At 49.9% G+C, this 23,436-nt stretch overlaps 1 protein-coding gene across 1 annotated transcript in view; it reads left to right on the forward strand.

Annotated features, from left to right (window-relative positions):
- HS3ST3B1 (heparan sulfate (glucosamine) 3-O-sulfotransferase 3B1) overlaps positions 1 to 23,436 on the forward strand; it is a 28,102-nt gene that overhangs the window by 438 nt on the left and 4,228 nt on the right. Inside the window, exon 2 of the mRNA XM_010579430.1 lies at positions 21,273 to 21,293. Coding sequence (XP_010577732.1) covers positions 21,273 to 21,293 — 21 coding nt within the window. The remainder of the gene's footprint in view (positions 1 to 21,272; positions 21,294 to 23,436) is intronic.

Genomic DNA, 23,436 nt, shown 5'->3' on the forward strand with positions numbered 1-23,436 from the left:
CCCCGGCGGGGAGGTGCGCGGTGCGGGGGTTGCGCGGGGGGCGCCCGGCTTGGGCTCCGGAGCAGGTCGGGGGAGCGCCCGGGGCGAAATGTCAATGTTCCGCTAAATACACGCACCCCCGCTTTCGAAAAAGCAACCCCGAAAAAAAAAAAACCCACCCAAAAACCCCAGCCCCGGCGCGGAACTTGCTTTCCCCGTTAGCCCAAGCGCCGGCGGGGGGTTTGCAGGCTTTGTGCTAGCCGCAGCGTATTTCATCTTGAAATAAAGGTTAAATATTAATTTAATAATTTTTTTTTTTTTTTGTAACACTCTTATTTCGTTGGGCTCCCAGGGCTTTTGCTGGACCGTATGTTTTTTTTCCCTTCGGGTTGGGGTGTTGCTGAGGGATGGCTGGCACGTCCGAAATCCCCTTCGGGTCGGGGGACACGGCTGGGCAGGGTCCTGCCCCCGGCAAAGGCAGGTTTTGGGGGGGTTTGACCCCTTCTGGGAGCGCGGCGGCAGCTCCGCGTTCGAGATGAAACTTCCTCGATCGCTTCGCAGGGCTCTTTCCCCGTTAAACTTTCTCCTACCACTGTAATCAGCTTTATAGCTGATAAATTGCTCAGGCTTGCAATTTCCAGCTTAGCGCTGGGGATAAGATAGCGGTGCGATGTGCGACGGTGTAACGTGTGCTTTGGGGACGGGATGAAACTTTTTTGGCTGGGGAGAAATTATAAATTACGGGGTTGCATCCTGCAAGGGTGGATGGAGAAGGAATTTTGCGAGGAGCAGCCCCACGCGTGATGGGATGGGATGTCTGTGCACGGGAGGCGATGGGTGCTCCCCAGCTCTGGTGGGACGCCGGGCACGGGGTCGAACCGCATTTATGTTTCTCCTCATCCTTTTATGAGTGAAGTTCCTTTATCAAGAATATTTCGACTACGTCTTTCTGCTGAGTGTTTACAGGAATACTAAACGAGCAGAGCTGGAAACTTTGAAGCTAGATGGGAGCTGTGAAGTTCTGAATTTTAACCGCTTTGTAGTCTTGAAACTCCCACCCTGCAAGTCCGATTAGGTTTATGTCTCTTTTTTTAATGTTGCCATCCCTCAGCAGTTAGTGAAATGAATGCAGGATAAGATCTGGCGAGGAGGAAGTCATTTTTGAAAGCACTTTCGTTTTATGAAATTCTAGAATTTTGGTGGAGGATGCAGAGTGTTGTCCCGTAGCAACTAAGATGAAATCTTTATAAATTCAGTTGGTTTTAAAAAAAATATTAAAATCGCGTTTTGAAAGGAGAACTTGCATGTAACAGAAGACCTGTCAGGATTTATTAGCAAAATGGTGTGTACGTGTTGAACTCTGTTTTTAATTAGGCACCTAAATTAGACCATAAAATGGTTGATTAATCTTTTACAAGTAAGAGGTGGAAGGGGAGAAGGAGAGAATAATGCTTATGATTATGTTAATCTGTTATCCCAGATGCAGTGGGCGAAAGTCAATATTTAAAGGCTACACGTTATTTTTAAATTTGGAGAAGCTGGCATCAAAGTTGCATGTAACTTCTTAAAGTTTCACCTTATCAGCTGCTTAATTTTAAGTAGCGTGGGCCCTATCCCTGCAAACACACTGCTATGTTATTAGATAGCGTCTTTGCAAAAGGGGTGTTTTAACTGAAATCCGACAGATCTTCAGGTCTGAGTGCTGATGCTCCCAAGCAGTGAGCGGTACGTGATGCTGAAGGTCTTGAAATCACTCGGGTATGATTCACCCTGAGGATCGGAGCGTGTTTGTATGCAGGACCAGGACCCGGATCAATTGCGGGAGGGGGGGGAGGGACACGGGACGACTAAATAATGCAAAATATATGGGGGGAGGATGTATTTGCTCAAACAACTTGTCTGCTGATTTGGTAATTGTGCGTTATTTCTAACTTCAATTTGAATTAGATGGCAGAAGTTTGTTCCTATAAATTTCAGCGCTAGAAATCAGAGACTATATGGCTCAAAACTCCCACTGACTTCAGCGAATCTTGGCTTCTCCACGCTCCTCAAGAGTGTGCTTATTTCTCCAAGCTCTAATGAGACTTTTATTTATTATCTTAATGTCAATAAGGAGATGTGTTTGTATTTTCTTTTTAATGGCCCAATAAAATCAGATTAAAAATGCTATAAAATATCTGCTGTGCCAGCCGTAGCGCAGTGAGCTGGGCAAGCCTTGTCTGTTTTCAGAGGATTTTGCACAAATTGACTGAACTTTGGAACAGGGGGAGTTACTTGTGTTCTCAGCACCCGGTCCTTGCAGTTTAAATGCAATTGCCTAGCTTTGAAAAGATGGACATGCAATTTTTTACCCACGTCTCAGTGAAAGTACATTTTATTCGACTGGTTTCCGGCTAAATTTGGTCATATCTGTTAGGAGGTTTTGTTTGTTTGTTTAAGTTGTTCCTGCCATATAATGAAGTGTTCTAATGTAACTTTTTTTTTTCAGATTTCTGAGAGGCACAAGGCATCACAAATTTGCTTATTTAGCTTGATGAAGGCTTATGTTTTGGGCTATTTGCATTTCATCATATTTATTAACTACTTATCTCTGTCTAAAGTTTTCATCTATAGAAAATAACTTTTGAAGGAGGGAATGCAAACTTTTTTTCTTGCTCCATTTTCTGTCAAGTGAAATGAAATCTGTTTGGTTTTTTTTTCCCTTTGTGTGAAAGGCAAAATAGCATCAAGTGGTGCTGATCACATTTCCTAAAAAGCAGAGGGAAAAGAGGGAAAAATTAAATTGATTTTTCAATAGTGAGATAGCTAGAAATCTAATGGAAATAACTTCTGTACGCACATTGCGGGGTTTTCCCCCCGGTAATGAATACAGCATGTTAACTGCTTCAAGTGAAAATATGTACCATGACAGAGGAGAAACGGGATCCAGCCACTATTGCAAACTAATTTTAAGTAGCGCCTGGAATTTTTGGATAATAAAGAAGTTTCCTCTTTGCAGCAGTAAGGAGCTCAGCTCTGTAGCCTGTGCGCGCATGTGTCCGGCTGCCCGGACAAACAGCCTGCCTGGCAGCCCGTTGGGAAGTTGTTTTCTTAGGGGTTTACTATATGGGTTGAGGGGGGGGAAGTGTTTCTTGCAAGCCTAGAAAATCAGTTGTTGAATTTTTTTTATTTCCTTTCTTATTTCATGCAACAGTGATCCATTTTTAAATATACTAGAGGCTTAAAAGCCTGTTGTCCTATAATTAATGTAAGGTAAGAAAAAAAGATCACGTCACTAGTGTTATGTGTTTGGGGGGGGTCTTTTTTTTTTCTTTTTTTAATCATTTTAGGCCCAGTGGGCTGTAGTACCCAGTCCCTCCTGCCATGGGCTGAGCGTTCCCAGCCCCACTCAACATCATTGATTTATATTTCGAGTCTGAAGCCCTCTGCTATGAAACCCCGTGCCATGGCTACGCCGGCTGTAACCTCGATAGCGGTGCTAGCCTGAGCTCCTCTGCCTCTAGCCGCACAGATGGGAGACCTCTTTTTCTTTTTCCTTTTTTTGGGTGGGAGAATTCTTAAAATGCTGGGGCTCCCATCTTCCTGCTATTTCCAAGCTGCCTTAATTCATTCTCCATGCTGAGACTGGGTGGTTTGGGTCAGCAGGATCAGGCCCCACGGTGCGGTGGTGTACAATAAACAGCTTCAGACATGCATTTCTTAAACTCCCCAATCACCTAAATAAGCACTGGGGACCTTAATGTGCAAAGTGCTGCTTCACAGCAATTCCTGAACCATGAGAAACTTCCTCATTTTTTTATTTTTCCCCAGGAGCCTCTTTTTTTGCCCCAAGCAGTGTGGGGCGGTGCAAGCAGTGCAGTGCTGATGCTTGCAATGGGCCAGGCTGGGAGCAGGGGAACGACAAGGTGATGTTGGTTAAAAGTTCAGGAGTGAAAGCCTTGCTGAACCAAGGGCAGATCTTGAGCAAGGCAGGATTTTGCCCCTGCATTTGCCCGTTTTTCTCTAAATCCCGACTTTACAGTGGTAGCGAGGGTTTAACGCCTGCCACGTAATTGCCACTGAGCTTCGCAGCCTCCCTGGTGGGACACGGATCCGGCAGCACGGAGGTGTCGGCACGGACACAACCAGGTGCTTGCAAAACTCGACGTGTTGTTTCCGCCGGGTGTCGCAAGGTTCATTGGCCCCAGGAAGTTTGGGAACGGTCTTGATTCTCCCAACCAGACTTAGAGTGCAAATGACCGTATCTGAGCAAAGACCGGTTCCTCCAGCGCATTCCCGTGAGCTGCGTTGGGTTGGAATGAGCGTATCCTAAAGGACAGTTGCATTCTCTGGGATGGCTTTGCCAAGCAGCTTTCCCGTTGAGATTTTGTTTCCTTGATGTAAAAAAAAAATTTAAAAATCAACTACTGACCTTGCATTGTGTTGCACTTAAGTGAGTGGGGACTTTTAACGGTCCCCTTGACACTTGCACAGGGTTCAGTGCCCCCTTGGCCGTTGTAGCAGCTCCCCATGACATTGCCTTAGCTGCTGCGCAAAGTTTGGAAGAAAATGGCCCCAAAAAAGAAGGGCTGGGCTGTTATAATCAGTCAGCGAGGCCCTTGTGTTTGCATGGGATCATTCCTTTAGATCTGAGGAGGGTTGAGTTGTTCAAACAGATGGCAAAGATTATTCGTGTTGCTGGGGTTTCAGCGCGCTGCTCCGTTTCAAGCATGTTGCCCGATATGACGCACGTGACAAGTTCTTCCCAGCACGACGCTGGGGGGGGGACGACATTGTCTGCCGTGATCGGGTTTCATGGCCTCACCTGTTGAGCTGCTGAACTTTTCGAAGTTGACCATGCATTGGGGGTGACTTATGTGGATGGTGGATCTGCCTGGCTAATCGCGTTAGCGCAGCACCGCGCGGCGTGCTGGGGAACGTTGTGCTTCTTCTTGGCATGAAAATGATGGGAATGAAAACCCACGGGCTTGACTCTGGGTTTGGGATTTATTTATTTTTTTTTTTCTTTTCAAGTGGGCTGTGGCAGATGTCTGTAACACACACCAAGCTTTGGATACCTCAAGGCGCTTCCAGTGAAGGCTTTGTTTTTAAAAGCATCCAGCAAGCCCTGGATGCAGTGGCTATAAAAACTCTACCCGAACCACCATTCTTTTGAGCTGTATTTCCAACCTGGCCTGATCATGGACTTGTCTTACCATCAGACCTCGCTTGCTAAACTGCTCTGTCTGCTTGAGCCTGGGTTCGGTGCTATTAATCTATCCCAAGTAGGAAGAAGTCTAATTTAGTGATCATTCAGCGTGAGCGTTCATCTCTTCTGGTGGTATGACCATGGGTGATCAATGGGTTCAGGGGATAATGAATCAGCCAGGGCCGTGCAGGACAGTTAACATATGGGCTCAAAGAACAATAAATAGCAGGGCACGTTATTTCAGTGGTGTAATTAGGAGGTCAGGGGCTATCGGCTGCTACCTGTTGTCACCATGTGGTGTGTGAGGAGGGGCTGGAGGAGAGGCTTCTTCCTTGGTTTGTGAAATGACTAAGTGCTGTGCTGGGTCCTGACTTGCTGCTGATGACTGTACCGGGGCTTGCCCACGCCGTTGCAATTTCAGGTCTTTCAGCAGCTCGCTGTGTGTTTCTTAATTAGCTCGAGAGAAACACCATGTGCTTTTTAAAGGAGCTCAGCCCAGCAGCCGTCACCAGCAGCAGCTGGAAGGCAACTGAGTAAATGGACCTTATCTTGACTTTCTTAATAGAAACAAGGGCTCCCATGATGAAACGTATTGATTATCAGCAGGCTCAGAGGGAAGGAGGGGTTAATTCAGGGTGGGGGGGGTTACTGGTGGCATAGCTTTGCCATTACAGAGTTGCTCCTGGACTGGAGGTGGTTGCAAGGAGCCCAGAGGCAGGTTGGGAAGGGCATTGCATCGTGCTGTGGGTCAGATGAGAGGAGGAAGCCAAGGTCAGGACCGCATCTTTCTGCCTGGGGATGGCAGGGACTGCTCAGACATGATGTGCAGTAGACCTTAGTTTGTCCATAAAAGTGATGGGATGGAGGTAACCTCTCCTGGTACCACGTTGGCTTCAAGCATTCCCCATGGCGATTTTCCTATTGTAATAGCTCTGTAGATGGAGGAGGAAAATGGACTTGGTGATGGTGATTTTGCATGTGGTGCCCTCATACTGGGAGGGGGCGAGGGCCATTGAGGGGTGAGAAGGAGTGTGTGGGAAGCTGTGAGCTGGCTTACTTGGCTGCTGACCTGCAACACCTTGCGTCCCATCTCTGCAACCACGTGTGGTCCTGTCTTGGGAGTCATTCAGAGAGGATCAGAAACTTGGGTGGTTGGGGGTTTAGATGATGCTGGTGGGAATGTTAGAGGAAAATAAGTGTAGAAGTGCTGCCGGCAGAAGACCTCACTCTGACTTCTAGTAAATGAATTATTCAATTTTTTAAATTTCTTCTGTTAAAATATGTGAGCATGGCAGCGCCCTGCCACGTGGTGAGCAGCAGGGAAGAGAGAGCTTTATTTAGAGAAAAATAATGCCGTGTTCTGCTAAATGCTTTACATCTGTGTTAACCTCCTCAGAAATACCCTGGAACTAGCCTGCTTCAAAAGCAGTTTTGTTTCCTCCTCTCCCTACAGAAAAGGGACAGAGAAAGAACATCTCTACTGAGGGACGCTGTGACTTAGTGCTGGCTTCAAGAGAGTTGTCGCACTTCATGGCAGCAGAGGATCTGACCCAGAATTTAATTTGCAGCCAGTCTCGGATGCAGGGCCACGCGAGGCTAACCCTGCTCTCGACGTGACTTTGTACAGCATCACCCAAGGAGCTTGGCTCTGCTAACCTTTGCTGGAGGGGGTCATCCTCCCTTCTCCTTGCCTTCTTGTAAATCTTGTGCTGCTAAAATTTGTAAGACCAGAGCTGTAATCTGGCCAGTCGTCTCAGCTAGTACTGCTGGGGACTTCTGCAAATCCACCAAAGTGGTTAGTTTATAATAAAAACGAGCAGTTGTAACCTCTCTCTTGAATTGGCACGGCCTTTCCCCTCCGGTGTGCGTTCCTGGCAGCCCAGCAGGCAGCTCTTCCAGAAGAAAGTGAGAATTGTGCATGGGCTTTCATTTTATATGCCGATGTGTAATATTATAGGTGGATGTATATATTTTATACATCCCTTGCTGAAAGTGAATGCAAGGCCAAATCCTTAGTTGCCACAACCACGGTCCGGCAATACTGAGCGCAGCTGGAGTAGAAACACTGATTCTCTTTAAACAATACACTTTTCACGTGGGGGGTTGGCTCTGATGAGGAGATGAGTCTTCAGCAGCATGCTGGTGGCCAAGACTGGACTAGGTCCCTAAACTTGGCTGTGTTTAATGCAATCCAAAGCCCTGCCTGGGGAAGGCTCCAGGATCAGGCCCTTGGCATCTGTCCATGTGCCTGTGGGTGCAGAAAATGTCTCCACAGAAGCCAAAATCCACTACAATGATTAACTTTGATAAAGCAGCTAGACAATCTCTATATTAAAGCCCCCAGCTTGCAATCTGTCTCGAGTATTGAATGCAAACTTGTCTTAAAACTTGAAAGTCTACAAAGTACAGGCGAGTGGCACGTGGACGGGTGGGAAATCTTCAGAAAACTGCTGATTTGGTGAAAGTGATTAAATGCGGGAGAAGCAGAATGCACTGGCATTGCACTGGGGTTAAATTGCATTAGTATTTTTGATTTGGAGCTGGGTCTGTGGGGCTGCAGCGGGCGGCTGAGCCCGGGCGATGCTGTGGCTCGGTGCAGAGATCTTCCCGTCACTAGGGGGAGGACGAAACCCCGGCGTTTTATTAACAACGTGCTTTGCTGCTTCATTGAGCTATTAAATATTTGTTTAAGAACTGGCAAGGCCTGCTGCTTTGGCATGCCTTCGGTTTGTTTTTTTTTTACAGGTGTATTAGACTTGGAATGAAAGCAGGAGGTGCTGGAGTAAACAGCAGGTGTGTCTCAGCCCTTTGGTCCCCGCAGTGGCTGTACGTGGTCCTCAGCTGGTTTATATGCAGGGCTGAGAATGCAGCTGCTAAATGTGAATTGTGGAGGGACCCCATGGCTTTGCTGTGCCCTGTGTCTCTGCGCGTTGGGGTGAAGGCATTGCTGAGACGCCGTGCCTCTCTGCTCTGAACCCCCTGCACCCGCCTCCGGTGCCACGTTTAAGGAATTGTGCTGGAACGGAGCCGGATCTGTCCCCTTCTTCCGCAAGTGGGTTGAGATGGGGGAAGTTCCCGAAGGTCTCACCTGGGAGCAGCAGGGCGGTGGGCTTGGTGGGTGCCTGTAGACATCCCTGAACATCTGCCCTGGCTTCACTGCAGCTGGACTGAGCAAAGTGAGCTGCCTAAGAGCCAAACAGGCTGAGCATTGCCCCTTCTCGAGGAAGAGCTTAGCAAGTCCGTCTCCTTCCCTCTTCCCCAGCACTGTGCGCTGAACTTGTTGCAACTTAAGACAAAGCTTGTAGTTTTGTTTTTTTGGGTTTTTTTTTGTGTTTTTTTTTTAATTTCCCTCTTGAGCCGGTCTGGTAGCTAATGAGCCTTGGGCTGTCTGCATGGCATTTTGAAAAGCAGAGGGAATAGCTAGTAGGGGGTGTTGAGCAGCGAACGAAGCCTTGGGAGAAGATATCAGCCTTGCCAGAGCAGAAGTGGAATAGCCGGTTAGGGTTTCAACCTGGGTTTGCTGCAAGCCGAGAGGGACTGGGAGCCGCTGTCTGCTCCGAAGCCTCGTAATTACAGGCTGGCGCTGCCCGGACAGCCGGACGCGCGGGAGGAGCAGCCTGCCCCGCGCGAGTGTCTCGGCACACACCGGCGCCTTGGCTGGCTGCCCTGGCTGCACCGCGGCTGCTGGCTCCCCCCAGAGACGATTTCAAGGTCACACTGCTAAATGCAGTGTAATAATTAATTAAGCTATATATAAACAGCAAGCTCATGTGGTCCTAAAGCAGATTAAGAGCCCGGGAGTTTCCTCTCGCCTGCCTTCCTCCCCACGGTCTTCTCCTTCCTCGGTTCCTCTGCGGGTGAGCCCTGCAGTTGTCACACGCTCAGCCATCCCAGCAAGGCTTACCAGTTGGGTTACGCAGCTGCACAACTGGGTCTGAGCCCAAAAATGATGGGGGCAGAGCAACGCCTGCCCTAGGGGATTCCCTGGCTCACCCAGTTCCCCCATCAAACCCAGTCCTCTTGCTGGGGCTGGAGGAAAGGACACGTGCAAAGTCTGTGCCCTCCCCGTGGGGATCACTTCACTCTATATCGGTGCCTGATGCTGGGAATAGCTTAGTGCTGGGAATAGCTACTGGGGTTTGCCTTTGGCAGCAAGCATTTTCAAGACTCCTGTTGCTTTGAGGCTCAGTATAGCAAGAGTGGAGCATCCCACATGATGGTGGGGAAACTTCAGTGTGGGGTTAAAACCTCCACAGAAAGAATGTTTGTGGGGGGTTTGCAGCATGGAGGTGGAACAATAAGCTGGGCTGGGTTTCCTAGAAGAGCTACAGCAACTTAAATTTGTAATGAGGCTTGAAACAACCTGCACAAATTCTTGCCTTGTGACTCCTGTGGATCTGAGATTTGTGTGGTGCCAAAACTGATGCTCTTTGGTTTTTTTCTCTTGCATCTATCTAAAACTGGTCAAAACTCACTCCAATCCCAAAAGTAAAAATTTACACATAATGTTTAGTTTAAACTCCAGGTTACTTTTAATGTAGCTGCAGAAACACCCCAGGAAAATTTAAAATTGTGTTTCTTAATCAAGCATAGGTGATATGCGCTGTTGAGGTAGTTGGAGAAGAGCAGAGCAGCTTTCAGCACTTCCAGATCAGTCTGGGTTTTGCAGTTGGGGCACGTGCATGCCACAAACCCATCAGCAAAGTCTGATCCTTGGCTGTGCACAGTGAAATCCTTGGAAAACTGAACACACCCCAGGGCCGGCTCTGGGAGTAGCGGGGGAGTGAGCATCCGCGCTGCCCGTGCTTGCTCTGGGGCCTCTTCTGCTGCTCCCCTGGCCATCTCCTCCTGCACATCCAGTTGAACGAGGGCCACCACCGGGGATGGGGGCTGCTGGGAAGAGGTGCCCAGGGTTGATGGGCTCCTGCAAGAGGTTGCGTTTGGGTAATGCAGGTTGTCCAGCTCCCTGGCTCTCTGAGGCAGAGCTGTCTTGTCTCAGTTTCCAAGTGCCAGGCTGTATCTACATCCAGGAGATGGAGGCAGAGAGAAAAGACTTTGTGAGGGCTCACAATGGAGTCCTGAATCAGTTCAGTCCGGGTCTGAGGGGGCTGGGCTGTCTCTTTGGGAACCCAAGGGTGTAGAGATCAAAGGTGCGAGTGAGTCAATTACAATTCACGATTGGTTCATCCATATGTTTGGGTATTTGAAAGGCTTCAATGGTAACCCATTTTATATCTCTTATGCCCATTGATTTGTTAATCTGACACTTGGTTTCATCTGAATAACAATAGCTCTCATTCAGAGTCCTCAGTGTTCAGAGAAAAGTCATTTCACTTGGGTTGTGCTCCAAGGCCTTAGCAGACCGGCCCACTGTGGTCTTTATGTAGTAGGGCTTGAAGGACTATGGGATAATTCAGCCCTATCACCGTCTCTGGAAGGAAATCGGCTCTCAATGGAAGCAGGGTGGGATGCTGAAGGTCGATGCTGGATTTTGACATGCGTGGTTTTGCTCCATAAGGTCCTTTCTGGTTGCCACTGTAGCCGTGGACCTGCCATCGCAGCCTGTGGGGTGTTAAGAGGTGGGCAGGGTTACAAAGAAAGACAACCCAAGTAGTCAGAAGTGGAAAGCAAGCATGGAGAGCCCTCTTAAATACAGCTTGAGTGAGTGTGCTGGACTAGATCAAATCATTGGTATGGCAATGTGAAGTCTCTAATTACATGAATACCTTTTTAATTAGAAGCAGTGCTTTGCATCTGTTGTACTTGCAGCAGAGCATCTCCACCAGCTGAGCCTGCTCTTTAAAGAGCTCTTGACTGTATTTTGTTGACTGTTTATGACTACATCATGTTCCCATGTAATGACTGGGGCAGGAGGGGAGTCTGCAGACAGACCTGCTCCTTCATGTTTCCCTAATTGGTGCCTGTCTCCCTCCTTTGCTGGGAGTTTCACTCCTTCCCAAGGCTGGTTTGGTTCCTTCTGCACTACCCTGAGTCCTGCAGCATTGCTGGGGACCTGCATTGGGATGTGGTAGCACCATGAACCTGTAGCTCAGTTGCCTCAGTGGGCATGCTGCTTCTTTGTCCTGGAAGTTATTTTATTTTCTGTTTTTTATTTTTGGGGGGGGGGGGGGTGAAAAGGATAGGGAGAGACTCAGGAAGTTCATACTGGCCTGATTGGAGATGTTGGGGAAAAAAAATCCCATTCTGGACAAATGCTTCTTACTCAGCTGCCCTGGTCTGTTTACTGTGGAGCAATCTTAATTTCCAGTGCTACTGCTTTATGAGTCTAAATCACTAATCCATTAACAAATGAGTTGAGGTGACAATCCCATTTGTGTTAAAATGCATTTAGGGATCAGTACTGAGAGGATCACCCGTGTATTAATTTGTCAGGCCTTTTGTTCCAGCGGGTAGCAAATATAGCTCATCCCAATGGGAGACACACTGACTGGGCCAGTGTCCAGATTGCCGATGGTTCGGGTCGTGGTTGGTGCCACCCTTCCCTTGCTGGGAAGAGGCAGGAGACTGTCATAAATTAATTAATAGAATCATAGAATGGTTTGGGTTGGAAGGGACCTTAAAGATCATCTAGTTCCACCCCCTGTGCCATGGGCAGGGACACCTTCCACTAGACCAGGTTGCTCAAAGCCCCATCCAACCTGGCCTTGAACACTGCCAGGGATGGGGCACCCATGGCTTCTCTGTTCCAGTGCCTCACCACCCTCACAGTGAAGAACTTCATCCTAATATCTAATCTAAATCTACCTTCTTTCAGTTTAAAGCCATTACCCCCTGTCCTGTCACTACATGCCCTTGTAAAAACTCCCTCTCAGCTTTCTTGTAGGCCCCCTTTAGGTACTGGAAGGCCGCTATAAGGTTTTTCCCAGAGCCTTCTCTTCTGCAGGCTGAACAACCCCAACTCTCTCAGCCTGTCTTCATAGGAGAGGTGCTCCAGCCCCCTGATCATCTTCATGGCCCTCCTCTGGACTCGCTCCAACAGGTCCATGTCCTTCTTATGTTGGGGGCCCAGAGCTGGATGCAGTACTGCAGGTGGGGTCTCATGAGAGCGGAGGGGAGAATCCCCTCCCTCGACCTGCTGGTCACGCTTCTTTTGATGCAGCCCGGGATACGGTTGGCTTTCTGGGCTGTGAGCACACACTAGCGGGTCATGTGGAGCTTCTCATCAACCAACATCCCCAGGTCCTTCTCCTCAGGCATGCTCTCAATCCATTCTCTGCCCAGCCTGTATTTGTGCTTGGGATTGCCCAATCAACTGAGTGGCTCAGCTTGGAATAAAGTCTAAACCAATGTTAAATTCTTGACCCACTCAATGGGATGCTCAGGGTAATGAGCAGCCAGCTGGTGAGTACAGGACATGCTTACTTGGCTGGGCTCCTTCCCACATAGCTCATCCTCTGATGAGTTTGTTCTTCACTGCCATTACTGGCCACCGGGAACGTGACCCATCCTCTGATGGTCAGAGGGGACATTGGCTTATCTTTAAGACAGTCAAGGAGGAACATTGGGGCTGCACAGTTACGTGGCTGGTTTGGGTGTTGCTGAAGAGGCAGGTGGAGTCATGCAGCTGGGGTTTGGCAGCAGCTTGCTGGCATCACTTGGCCTATGTTAGGAACATGCATGCATTATCGAAAAGGGCAGAAGAAAATTGTAACTTTCTTTTTTCCATAGTGAAAATGGAAAGCTGGCTGCTGTCTGAGCTGTAGTTTCAAAGGCCTCTGCTGTTCAGGTGGTACTGGATGTTCACAGGATCCCCTTAGGTGCAGAAGGTGGATTCCTAGAGATCCCACATGGCTTTTTTGAAGACCTGTAGATGTATATCTGTCTCAAGGCTTGTTTCAATCTGCCCTGATCCTGCCACCCTGAGAGCTCCCCTCCCACGTGCTGTGGAGGAGCTAGCGGGCTCTGGCTCAGCCATCATGTGGAAGATGCTCCAAGAGCCCTCAGTGCCCGGAGGAAAGCGCTGCTGGGGGAATAAAGCAGTTTCCCTGCTCCCCTCCCTGCTTTGCTATGCCCACGGTGAGGAAGAGGAGCGGGAGCAGAGCTGTCACACAGCTGCCACTGGCGCTAGTCCCTTTTGGGGCTTTTAACCCAGCACAGTGGTTTAAGCCCCCCTTTGGCATGTCTTACCCTGAGGGCAGATGAATTGCTGGCATGCTCCCCCAGTATCGGTTGTGAGCGAAGGGCTGCAAGCTGGGGCGTCGCTCAGGGCAGAAAGGGGCTCCGGGGCTTATCGGGAGGCTTTTTCCTCTAATCGCAGCTGTAAAGCCCCAGCACAGGAAGGCTGGGCTTGATTAGGAGAAATGCGTGTCAAGGTGGCAAGCAAAGACCTCCCTGTGCAAACGCTGGACTGCTCACATGGGTGTTTAACAAAGGGCGGCATTATCAGCGTGACTTGTTACCTGCCTCTGCAGACACACAGATTAGGGCATTAATTTCTGTGTTGGGGGAAAACACAAAAGACCTCTCAGCAGGGCTGTGATTTATGAATGTGGCAATAGGGGAACGTGGTCCTGCCGGTATCTTGCTGGGTCGGTTTTGTTCAGTGGCTGTTGACTTGTGCAACATTTAGTTTGGGGTTGGCTCTTTGGTTTGTGGATTGGGTTGGGTTTTTTTTCCCCCTTCTAGCAAAACTGGAGCAGGTGAAATGCAGTGGCTTGGCAGTGCCCCAGGGGAGTGGGACAGTGTGGGAAGGGGTGATGAAGTTCATCTCCTTGTAGTCCTGTCCTGGGCAGAAATTTTTTTGGTGTTTCTGCACATTCAGCCTTGGTGTACCAGGATTGGCCACCTGCATCCAGCTGCTTTTGGTGGTTAGAGAGAGGCTGCTGCAGTGGTCACTGTGTGCTTACTTAACCAGCAAGTCAATTTATATGTGCCATAAAAATCCATATCCATATAGACCCTATGGACCCCCCACCCTAGAATGGACCCAACCAGGGGTTGCTTCTCTTGAACCAAAGCCTTTTCTGGGAAACTTCTTCCTATTGCAGCATGGCTACAGGAATACTGCAGCGGTGCATAGCTGGCGTACAGATGAGTAGGGGGTACATGAAGTGACCATCTCCCCCTGCATTAGACGTCTCCTTTGGGTCCAAACCAAGATGTAGTCTGCTCACTGGGCTCCCCACCACCAGCATATGGCATAACGGGTCCCTGGAGAAGGGCCTTGAGGAGCAGGTACTGTAGGGAAGAGGCTGATGGGATAACCTCCCACGGGCTACCTGGGTTAGGAATACCTCCTGGTGTCCTAGCCAGGGGCGGGAGCCCCGGGGTGCTCCGGTGTGACAGATCATGGGTAAAGGGGTGTCCTGTGCCAGGTGTGGGGTCCAGCCCCACAGTGCATCCCTTTGGGGGAGCCAGGAGGGTGCTCTGCTCCATGTGCAGTGATGGGTGGTTTGGCTCTTGGATGAGTCACGGTGCTGTTTGGTTTGGGCATCTAATTCTTGAAACATGTGCTTCTGGAACACCAGCTGAAAGCCAGCAAGCTGTACGCAGTCTGCAGTGCCAGCTCTGTGTACCTCAACACTCACTTCTGCCTCCCCCAAATCCCCATGTCCATGGGGTTTAACCTGATAGAGATTGCTCCCTTTGCTGCAAGGAAGCATTTTCCCAAGACCTATGAGGAGGAGAGATGTCCACAAGACTAGTGAGTAGCAGTGCCTGTGGGCTCGTAACATCTTTGAGAGGATGAGTGCCATTGCTGCAAATTAAGAGAGCAAATTGGTGGGTGTGGGAGCAGGCTGGGGCTATGGACTCTGGGCTGGGCTGGTGGGTGCGTTGCTGATGGCCGAACACCGCCAGCACTGGCTGATCCTCCTGCTGTGTTGATGGTTGTGGCTGAGCCTTGATGGCAGGGAAAGGTTGAGAGAGAAGAGGCTGTGGTGTGAGTGGTGGGCACTGGTGCCACTTGGACGTGGCTGAGCCGCTGTTGCGTGGCGAGAGAGCTGACGGCAAGTGGTGGGCTTTGTGATGGGAGCTGTAGGGAACAACCTGGTGGTTCTCCTGTTGGACCTGAAGCCAAACCCCTGTGATCTGGGTCCCTGGGGTTGGCTGAAGCCAAGTGATAGCCGTGTTGGCCCCATGTCCTCTGCTGCAGGAGGCACTTCTGTCACCTGGGTACCATGGATGTGTTTTGGATGTCTTGGCAGCTATGATTTCTTTATCGGCTTTTAAGTCTCATCCAAGCCAGGCTTCCTTTGCTTAAGCCTACTCTGAGGTAGCAAAAGCCTTGCAAGAGCTGCATTTTGGGTTTGGCCTTTTTTATTTCTTTCTACAGTTAAGCTCATAACTCCAGACCTTGACTCTCTCTCTTTGCCTTTTTTTCTGGATGGGGACATTACTTCTGTGTTCACAGGTGCTGAGCCAGTCCAAGCTCAGCAGATACTAGTTTCAGCTTCCCACGAAGGGCAGGATCAGTGCTTCCCAAGTAAAGCTGAGTTCAAGAATTAACGTCTCTGGTACAAGTGTTAAACTAGCAGTCTCTGCAAGAGGCTCTGAGAGCAGAGCTTCATCTTGCAATGAATCTGTAAGTGGATCTACCAAATCTTTGCATAGCAGGAGCTTAGTACACATAATGTTAACTCAAGGCTATAAATTTTTGAGGGAAGAGAAATGGCTGATCCTTCTGGTTGTGATAGAGTAAGAGGCAGAGGCAGTCCGGAGAATTTATTTTTCCCCAGGAGTGAGTTGTGAGCACTGAAATCTCTGCAGATGCCTAAAATTCTTCCTCTTTCCTTCCTTTCAGGCTGTTGTCTGTTTAATTTATACAGAAAAATGTTTCTACTGCTTTTCAATAAACTCTTGGACACTGTGAAAGTAATCTTAGCTTGTTCCAGACCTGCATCAATGCCAACTCTGGAGTAGCTGCTGACTTACATCCATGCCAGGCTGAGCAGAGCTGAGCTACCTGCTTCTGGTGGAGGTGGTGAGGAGTTATACTGGTGGCCTTCAGGTGCCGAAAGAAAGGGAAGGAGATTACGCTGGTGCAACTGGAGCACTCCTGCAGGGATACATTCCAGTTAAACACTCCAGTGGGGTGTAGTAAGAGGCAAAGTGGTGCAGGAATAAAACACACAGTTTGGCGGAGACAGTTGGCCCTGCGATCTGCTGGAAAGAAGTCTTTAGTCCCAGTTTGCCAGTTAGCTCAGTCATGTGTCCTGCTGGGTTTAGGGTTTTTTCTCCCCCCCTTAAATCATGAGTTTCACAGAACTGCCCCCTCCCTGCTCTGCTTTTAAACAAAACCAGTCTTTTTTTCCTTTTTGGGGGGAAATGGAGACAGATTAGAGTAATCTCACATGACTTGACCAGTGGGCAGTGAAGTCCAGTGATGCTGGGCGATATTCTAAAGAACTCACCCATAAACAGCAATTAGCTTTTAATCGCGGCGCTGCTCCTGGCCCCCCGCGCCCGCCAGGAACAGCAACGTGTGCTCTTTGTTGGCCGGAGCAGCACCGGGGGGACCCACAGCCATGAAAGGGAACCAGGGGGTGACCGAGAGGAATAAGATGCTCATTTCAGCCCCACCCCCTTACTGCACTCAAAAGCTCTTATTTTCAGAGCAAAGCACTATTGAAGCATCGGGACAATGGAGACCAAATCCTTCTGGGGGAGGGGAGGTGCTGGCAATTGCCTCTTTTGTTGTTTTTACTTCTTTACTTGCCTATGGCCTCCCCCATCCCACCCCTCCAAGAAATCCACATAGATGCTCGCTAGATGATAATGCAATCACTTTCTTGGGACCTTGCTAATAGGATTATAATTATTACTGGAGATGAACTGGAGTGAATAGAATATTTACCACTTCATCTTAAATTATTGTAAATCCCTCCAAAGCAGCCCTTTGATATGTAAAGTGCTGCCCCTCTCCCCCCAGTGAAGATAATTATTTAGTGGAAGTTCAGAGCTTTTAAGTATGAAGAGGGACAGAAAGAGGCTTCGGTGTTTACATAAAGAGGAGGGCCTATATAATGAACTGGTGCAGTTGATGAATATCTTGCCTGTCTCCAGCAAAGGAGGAGGGAAGGTTCTTGCTGAGCGGTTGTAACATCTTGGGCTGTTGTTGGGGGAAGAGGGGAGGAAATAATTGAAAATTTGGCCCTTTCTAGTCCAAAGAAAGCCTCACATCCTTGCAGCCCGTGTTCAGTTGGTGCATGAATCCACCTGGTGACAGTGGCAACGGTTTGGGTTTGTTCCTTTAGGGCTGGAGGAATTTCTGTTTGAGGAATGACCAAGTAGGCTGGGAGACCTCAGCCTGGCAAAGAGATGTCTTGGGGGAAAGATACGGTACTCTACAAAGTCAGAGCTAGACTGGAGATAGAGGGAGGGATGGACTGGTGTGACGGTGCAAGGACTGGGGCTATGGCATGAGGGCAGGAGCAGGCGCACAACAGGTAAAGCAAGGACCTAGAGCAGGCTGTGCGTGTGGAGGGTCTGTGTGGGTTCAGGAGGAACCTGGACAAGGGGTTGGAAGAGAGATCATTTGAAGGTTATTAGGTGGACAAACTGCATCAGGCCCAGAAAAGCCCCTGAGCTGAATTTGGATGGAGGCTGGAGAGCAGTGGGGGACAGGTGGTGCTGCTTGCCCTGTTCTTGCTCTGCCCTAGTCCTCCTATGACCAGGGCTGGAGATGCCCGGGCCTCAGGGGCTTTGGCCTGAAGGAGAGGGCTGTACCCTGCGGGCACATCCATGTGAGCATCTGCAAGCAGGATACATTTCTCCCAAGCTTTCAGGCTGGTTCCATTCCCTTGAGCCCTTCCTCCCAAAGTCTGCCAGCATGGACCATCCACTCTGGGGTGGGAAGGGGGATTGCTCCAGCCAGCTGCCTCCAAGACCAACTTCATGCCTTTGCATCCATTGCCAAGGACAGGCATGTCCCAGGAGTGATGGCTGCGTCACCCATTGGTCTCAAAGGAGGGTGTGTGGCTCTTTGGCCTCTTTATTATGCTCTCTGGTGAAAGTACAAACCCTGTCCCCATGCAGACAAGACTCCCGTGGACTGTTTCTGCTGCTGTAACTTATTCCTCCCTTGTAGGCTGCAGCTTTACAGTGCACCATATATGGCACTTGTTATACAAGGCAGCAACCCTGTGAGGGATAACATGTCATTATCTTGGTTATAAGTCTGTGCTTCTAATTAAGCCACTTAAACCCATGAGGTGGAGGAGGCATTTGGGAGGGAAGTGGGTTTTGGCTGGCACAGGGTGGGAAGTGACCTTTGCAGCAGAGGCTGGTTCAGCTCATCACACCCATTGCTTTTCCCAGAGGCACAAATCCTCCAGGTTTTGTGCATGGATCAGGCCCTTCTTTCTCCAGGTCAGGTGCTCAGATGCTGCTGCAAACCGTCTGCTCTTGGCTGCAGCCGGGCAAAGTGCCCCGTGTCCCTCAACTGCAGCATGGGGAGGGTCAAACCTCTGTGGTGGCTCCTAGATCTGATTTCAGTGCAGTGACTTTTGGGGAGGTGGATAAAGTCTTTCATAAAAAACCCAAACCAACCAAAAAAAAAAAAAGCCCCAGCCCCTCGTGATTGCAGCAGCACGTTGTCCCCTCCTCGAGGCACGGCTTGCTTTGATTTGCCGGAGCCGTTTGGCGCAACCTGGCTCTGCCTGCGTGGAGTGGGGGCGAAAGGACCATCTGCCGATGCCCCACGTCTCCCCACTCCCCCAGCCTTTGATGGGATTTTTTTATCTGCATCAAAAGAACTTAGATCAGACTCCACAGCCGGGCCAGAGCCTGTTCCTGTGGGGTATGTGGTGATGCCACCCATGGCCACTGGCTCTTTGGCTCCATTGAAGCCCTGGAGCAGCTTCTTGATGGGGAGCCTTCACATGCCGTTACCCTCCTCTCCCTCCTTTAATCCCCAAACTCCCCAGCAGGTGAAGGGCACCTGGCAGATTTGGGGGCAGGGAGCAAGGAAAGTGAGAAAAACATTAATTTCAAGCCCACATACTTTTTCCCCCTTTCCCTCCTCCTTTACCTACCCCTTCCTCACCCCCAAAGTTCATTAATTCCCATCATCTGGTTTGTGTAAATGTCGTGGCGAGTGTTTGACGGAGCTGGATAGGGTTACACCCGTTTCAAAAAGGCCGAGGCTGGTTCCCAGCCGTTCCCTTTTATTGTTGTATAATTTGCCAACCCAAACAACAGGCTCCTGCTCGAGACAAAGGCGCACATGTTGCCCTCACCGCTGGTCATAAAAGGAGGAGAGGCTGTGTGCTACTGTACAGGTCCTTGGTGCAACGGCAGCCTGAGCCAGGGAAAATTTTGGTAAGAAAAATGTGATGTATCAAATAATAAACCAGCAAGTGTTCCCACCCCCAAAGAGGAATTTGCTATTGATGCTTCTCTCTCTGTTTCTTCCTCCCCCTCCATCTTCCTCTTTCCCCCATCTGGAGCTGCTGCCACCAGAAAGGGGAGTCAAAGCCAAGTGGGTAATTTTGAAGCCGGTTGACCTTGATGTTGGTGGCAGGCTCTGTGATGTAACTAAATGCTTTATTACTTTAACAGTCTTTCCCCGGGCTTGTTAGGTTCTTGCTTTTAAGGAGTATTTCTGGGATTTGATGATTTTGTGATCAGCCCTGCAGTGAGGAGGGTCAGGAAGGGTCCAGTGTGGTGGTATTCAGAGCTGAGCTGGTGATGCTCTCGGTTTTTGCTTCCCAGAGCATTGCAGAGCTCTTCCTCACTGTCAGGTGCCTGTATGAGGCTACAAGTGTGTGGTTTTAATCCAGCCCTTGGCTGCTCTGCTCACCACTGTACATTTTTCCTGCTTTCTGACAGCAACCTGCTGCCTCGGAGACTGGGAACAACTGGGTATCGCCTTGGTAGAGCAGGTAGGCTGGAAGGCAAAGCTGCCAGCAATGGAAATGTCACCCCAATCCTTTCCTGGGTGTCTACAGCTCTTTTTCAAGACACTAGATTAGCAAGTGAGCCTAAATTTATTTATTGGGACAGGGGACGAGAGGAAGAGGCAGAGAAGCAGGGGGATTTAGAAAGAGAATTGGCTGTGCAGGGCAGGAACGGCAGTATAGCCCTCCTCAAAAGTGTGTTTGATTTAAGGCAGCGGATGGATGGACTGTAGTTTGAAACAAGCCCTTTGGCTTTGGTGGGATCCTGACTGGAGCAAAGCTGAGCGGGACCATGCTGGAATGGGGACAGGAGACCAAACCGCCCCTGGGGACAGGAATAGGACAGGAGAGGATGCAGCAAGCTGGAGAGCATCATTGTAGGAGGGGACGAGGCTTCAGTCTGCCTCATCTTCTGCACTTGTTTCCTTTAAAGCTTTTCCGAGCTGGTATCAGCAGGCTTGTTTGCTTTCCAACCTGCAAATTAGAAACGCAGCAAAAGTCACAACAAATGCATCACGTGCACCAAATTGTACCATGTTCTGGGTCTTGCTGCTTGGGCTTTTCACCTTGGGTTTTCAAACTCCCTGTCATGACTCTGGAGGCTAGAAATGTGTCTCCTCCCAGAATGGAAGAAGAGGTTTTGTGTCTACCTTTTGCATTTCTATTCACCTTCTCGCCATAAGCTTTCAATCTAATCTGTGTGGTTTCTTAGACAGCCTTTTGGGAGGATTTGGGGGCGCTTTCCCCAGAAACAGTCAGGTTGCCAAGATTTGGATTTCTGGGAAGAAATCGCTTTTTCTTTGTCTTGAAACACCAGTTGGGAATTTGGGTAGAAACTGGCCAGAAATAGGTTGGATGCTCTGCGTCTGCACCACCAGGCTGGAAAGGAAATGGTTCTGGATTACAGGCCTGAACTTGGTGTGAATGTGGCTGATGTCCAAAATAGTTTGACTTGCTTTTTCTCCCCTTTCCCCCATTTTCCTTGCTTCTAGGGAACTGCTGTGGGGGTAAGTCTAGAAATTCTGCACCAAAGGAGGTTCTTGCTGTATCTGCTGGCAGATCTGCTGCGGGGACTGCTGCGAGCGCTCCCCGGTCTGCATCTCATAGCTGCATCCGGATGCTACAGTGTTTTATCCTGACCATAACGACGCTTCTCTTGCTTTTACAATACCCTATACACAGCTGTTCATCTCCTCTAGGAGAGTTTTGTCATCCTTGCAGAGGGAAACTGAGGCAGCTCAGAGGATTGAGCAGGGGGTGGTCTGGAGGTGGAGGGGCTCGAGACTGGAGGGTGCCATCGCTGCAGCACGGGGCACCCCAATTTTAAAACTTACCAGTGGGACTTCAGCACTTGAGCACGCTGGAGTGGGGGGAACATCTCCGAAAGCGATGCTGGGTGACTCTGGGTGTGGGGTAGGAATGTATCTGGCATGAAACCCTCCCCAGGAGGGAAAACTCATCACCCACTCAGCTCCAGGAATCCTGTTTGGCAGCAGGAGCACCTGAGTGTGCCGGGTCTCTGCTGGGCAGCCTGACGGTGACCTCCACATGGGCAGACGGCCAGAGGTGGTCATCTCCACAGACCCCTGGGCCGTGGCAGACCCCGGAGGGGTTTATCCCAGCGGGTGTTTGCAAATGGCAGGAGGTGCGTGGGGGGGACCGACAGACGTCCCCGGGGATAAAATCGGTAACAACTGCTGGGCTCTGCCCTGCGCGCTGGTCTGTCCTACCTGGGGCAAATAATGCAGCAACAGGTTGCAGAGGTCCCCTTGACCCCCCCAGCCTGCGGCCCCTCACCGTTCCTCCTTGAGAAGTGGCAGCAGATTAGCCCAGAGCCCCTCTGCGCAGACAAAAGCTGCCACAAAGGGCATTAGGCTTCAGGATTGGATTACCGTGTGGCCACCTGTCATCCCCACTTTGTAAATTTATCTCGCTCTGGGTCCAGTTTTCACATTGGAGAAGTTTGCACTTAAAAAAAAAATACAAAATCTTGCACCAGTGCTTCTCCAAGCAGCAGCCTGGCTGGGTTCGTTTTAGCATCCCTTATTCTAGGCTTCAGAGCTGCATCGGGCTGGGGATTAGGGCTGTTTGAATAAAGAGAGCCTTTATTACATTAGTCTAAGTGGTTAATAGGTAAAGTAGGCCAATCCATCTTTAGACTAAGCCTATCACTTCGCCTACGAAGGGTGCAGGCTTCACTGAGGAAATATTCATTAAAGGAAAAGCTTTTCCTCTGTCCCTCTTGACATGTTAATAGCTCAGGGTTAGGGGCTCTGCTCTCTGCCCGTGGAAAATTCATAGCTGTGCTCACGCAGCAACTCCCTCCTCTTGCTGGGACCCCCGATGCTGCCGACAGCATTGCCGAAGTCAGCAGAGCAGTGCTGAGCCCTGCCAGCACTTTGCTGGCTGGGCTTGGTGGGAAGTAAGGGATGCCGGGAGTCTGCTGGTGCTCCTCGTCCTGGCTTTCCTTTTCCTGGCTTTTAGAAAGCAGGTGCCTCGTCCCTTCCCGAGCAGGGATGTAGGGGGAGGGTTCAAATAACAGGTAAAAGCAGTGCTTCGGTGCTGGGACTCTCTGCTGTGGGATGTTCTCAAGGCCAGAAGTATTCATGGGTTTGAAGGGATTAGACAGTTCATAGGCACTATGAAATGGGATGATTTGGATGCAGATGCTGGCTCCAGAGGTCTTTGAACTCCAGGTTGCCAGAAGGCAGGAGGATAACAAGGCAGGAGGGACTGCTTGCCAGGCTTTTCATACTATCTTTACTTTCCACTACAGTATCCGCTACAGCCCTCGGCGGTGTCTCCATCCAGCCCTGTCCCGACTGGTGCAGCAGCTTTTGTCCAAGGGCTCAGTTGAGCTCCCTGTTTCCCACAGCCTGACTCCCTTTATCATCTCCCTTTCCTCTCCTGTATGGGCAACCGTGGTAGCTGCACCTCTGCCATTCTTATCTTGCACCAAACAGCGCTGGCAGAAGCTGCCCAGGTCTCTAACATGCCTGTGAACCTTCCACGGAAAGAGAGGACTCCACAGCTGTCACGAACTGCCACAGGGCTGAACTGCGCATGCACTGTTGAGTTGATTGTGGGTTTCTGCTATTATTTTTGCCCAAAGGGGTTGCATCCTGCCAGGGCATGGTGGCTACAGCTCTTCTGACCATTACAGCTCCTCTTTTCCCTCCTACAATGGCTGTTGTTTAGTGCAGCCCTTGCTGTCTTGGAGCCCCAGGAGCAGATGTCTTCAGAGCTGAAGTCTGGTCCTACTTCCACCAACATGTATGTCCAGCGTGTTGTGTTGGAGCTGCATTGCTGTATGTGGGCCAGGTTGCCCTTCTCCAGTTGTGGTCTGAATGGGAATAAATGCTCCTTGGTGACTTTTCCACCTGTGTGAGTTCAGACCAGCCAACTTACCAG

The sequence above is a fragment of the Haliaeetus leucocephalus genome, unplaced genomic scaffold (assembly GCF_000737465.1).
Source record: "Haliaeetus leucocephalus isolate CR32 unplaced genomic scaffold, Haliaeetus_leucocephalus-4.0 Scaffold657, whole genome shotgun sequence".
Lineage (NCBI taxonomy): Eukaryota > Metazoa > Chordata > Aves > Accipitriformes > Accipitridae > Haliaeetus > Haliaeetus leucocephalus.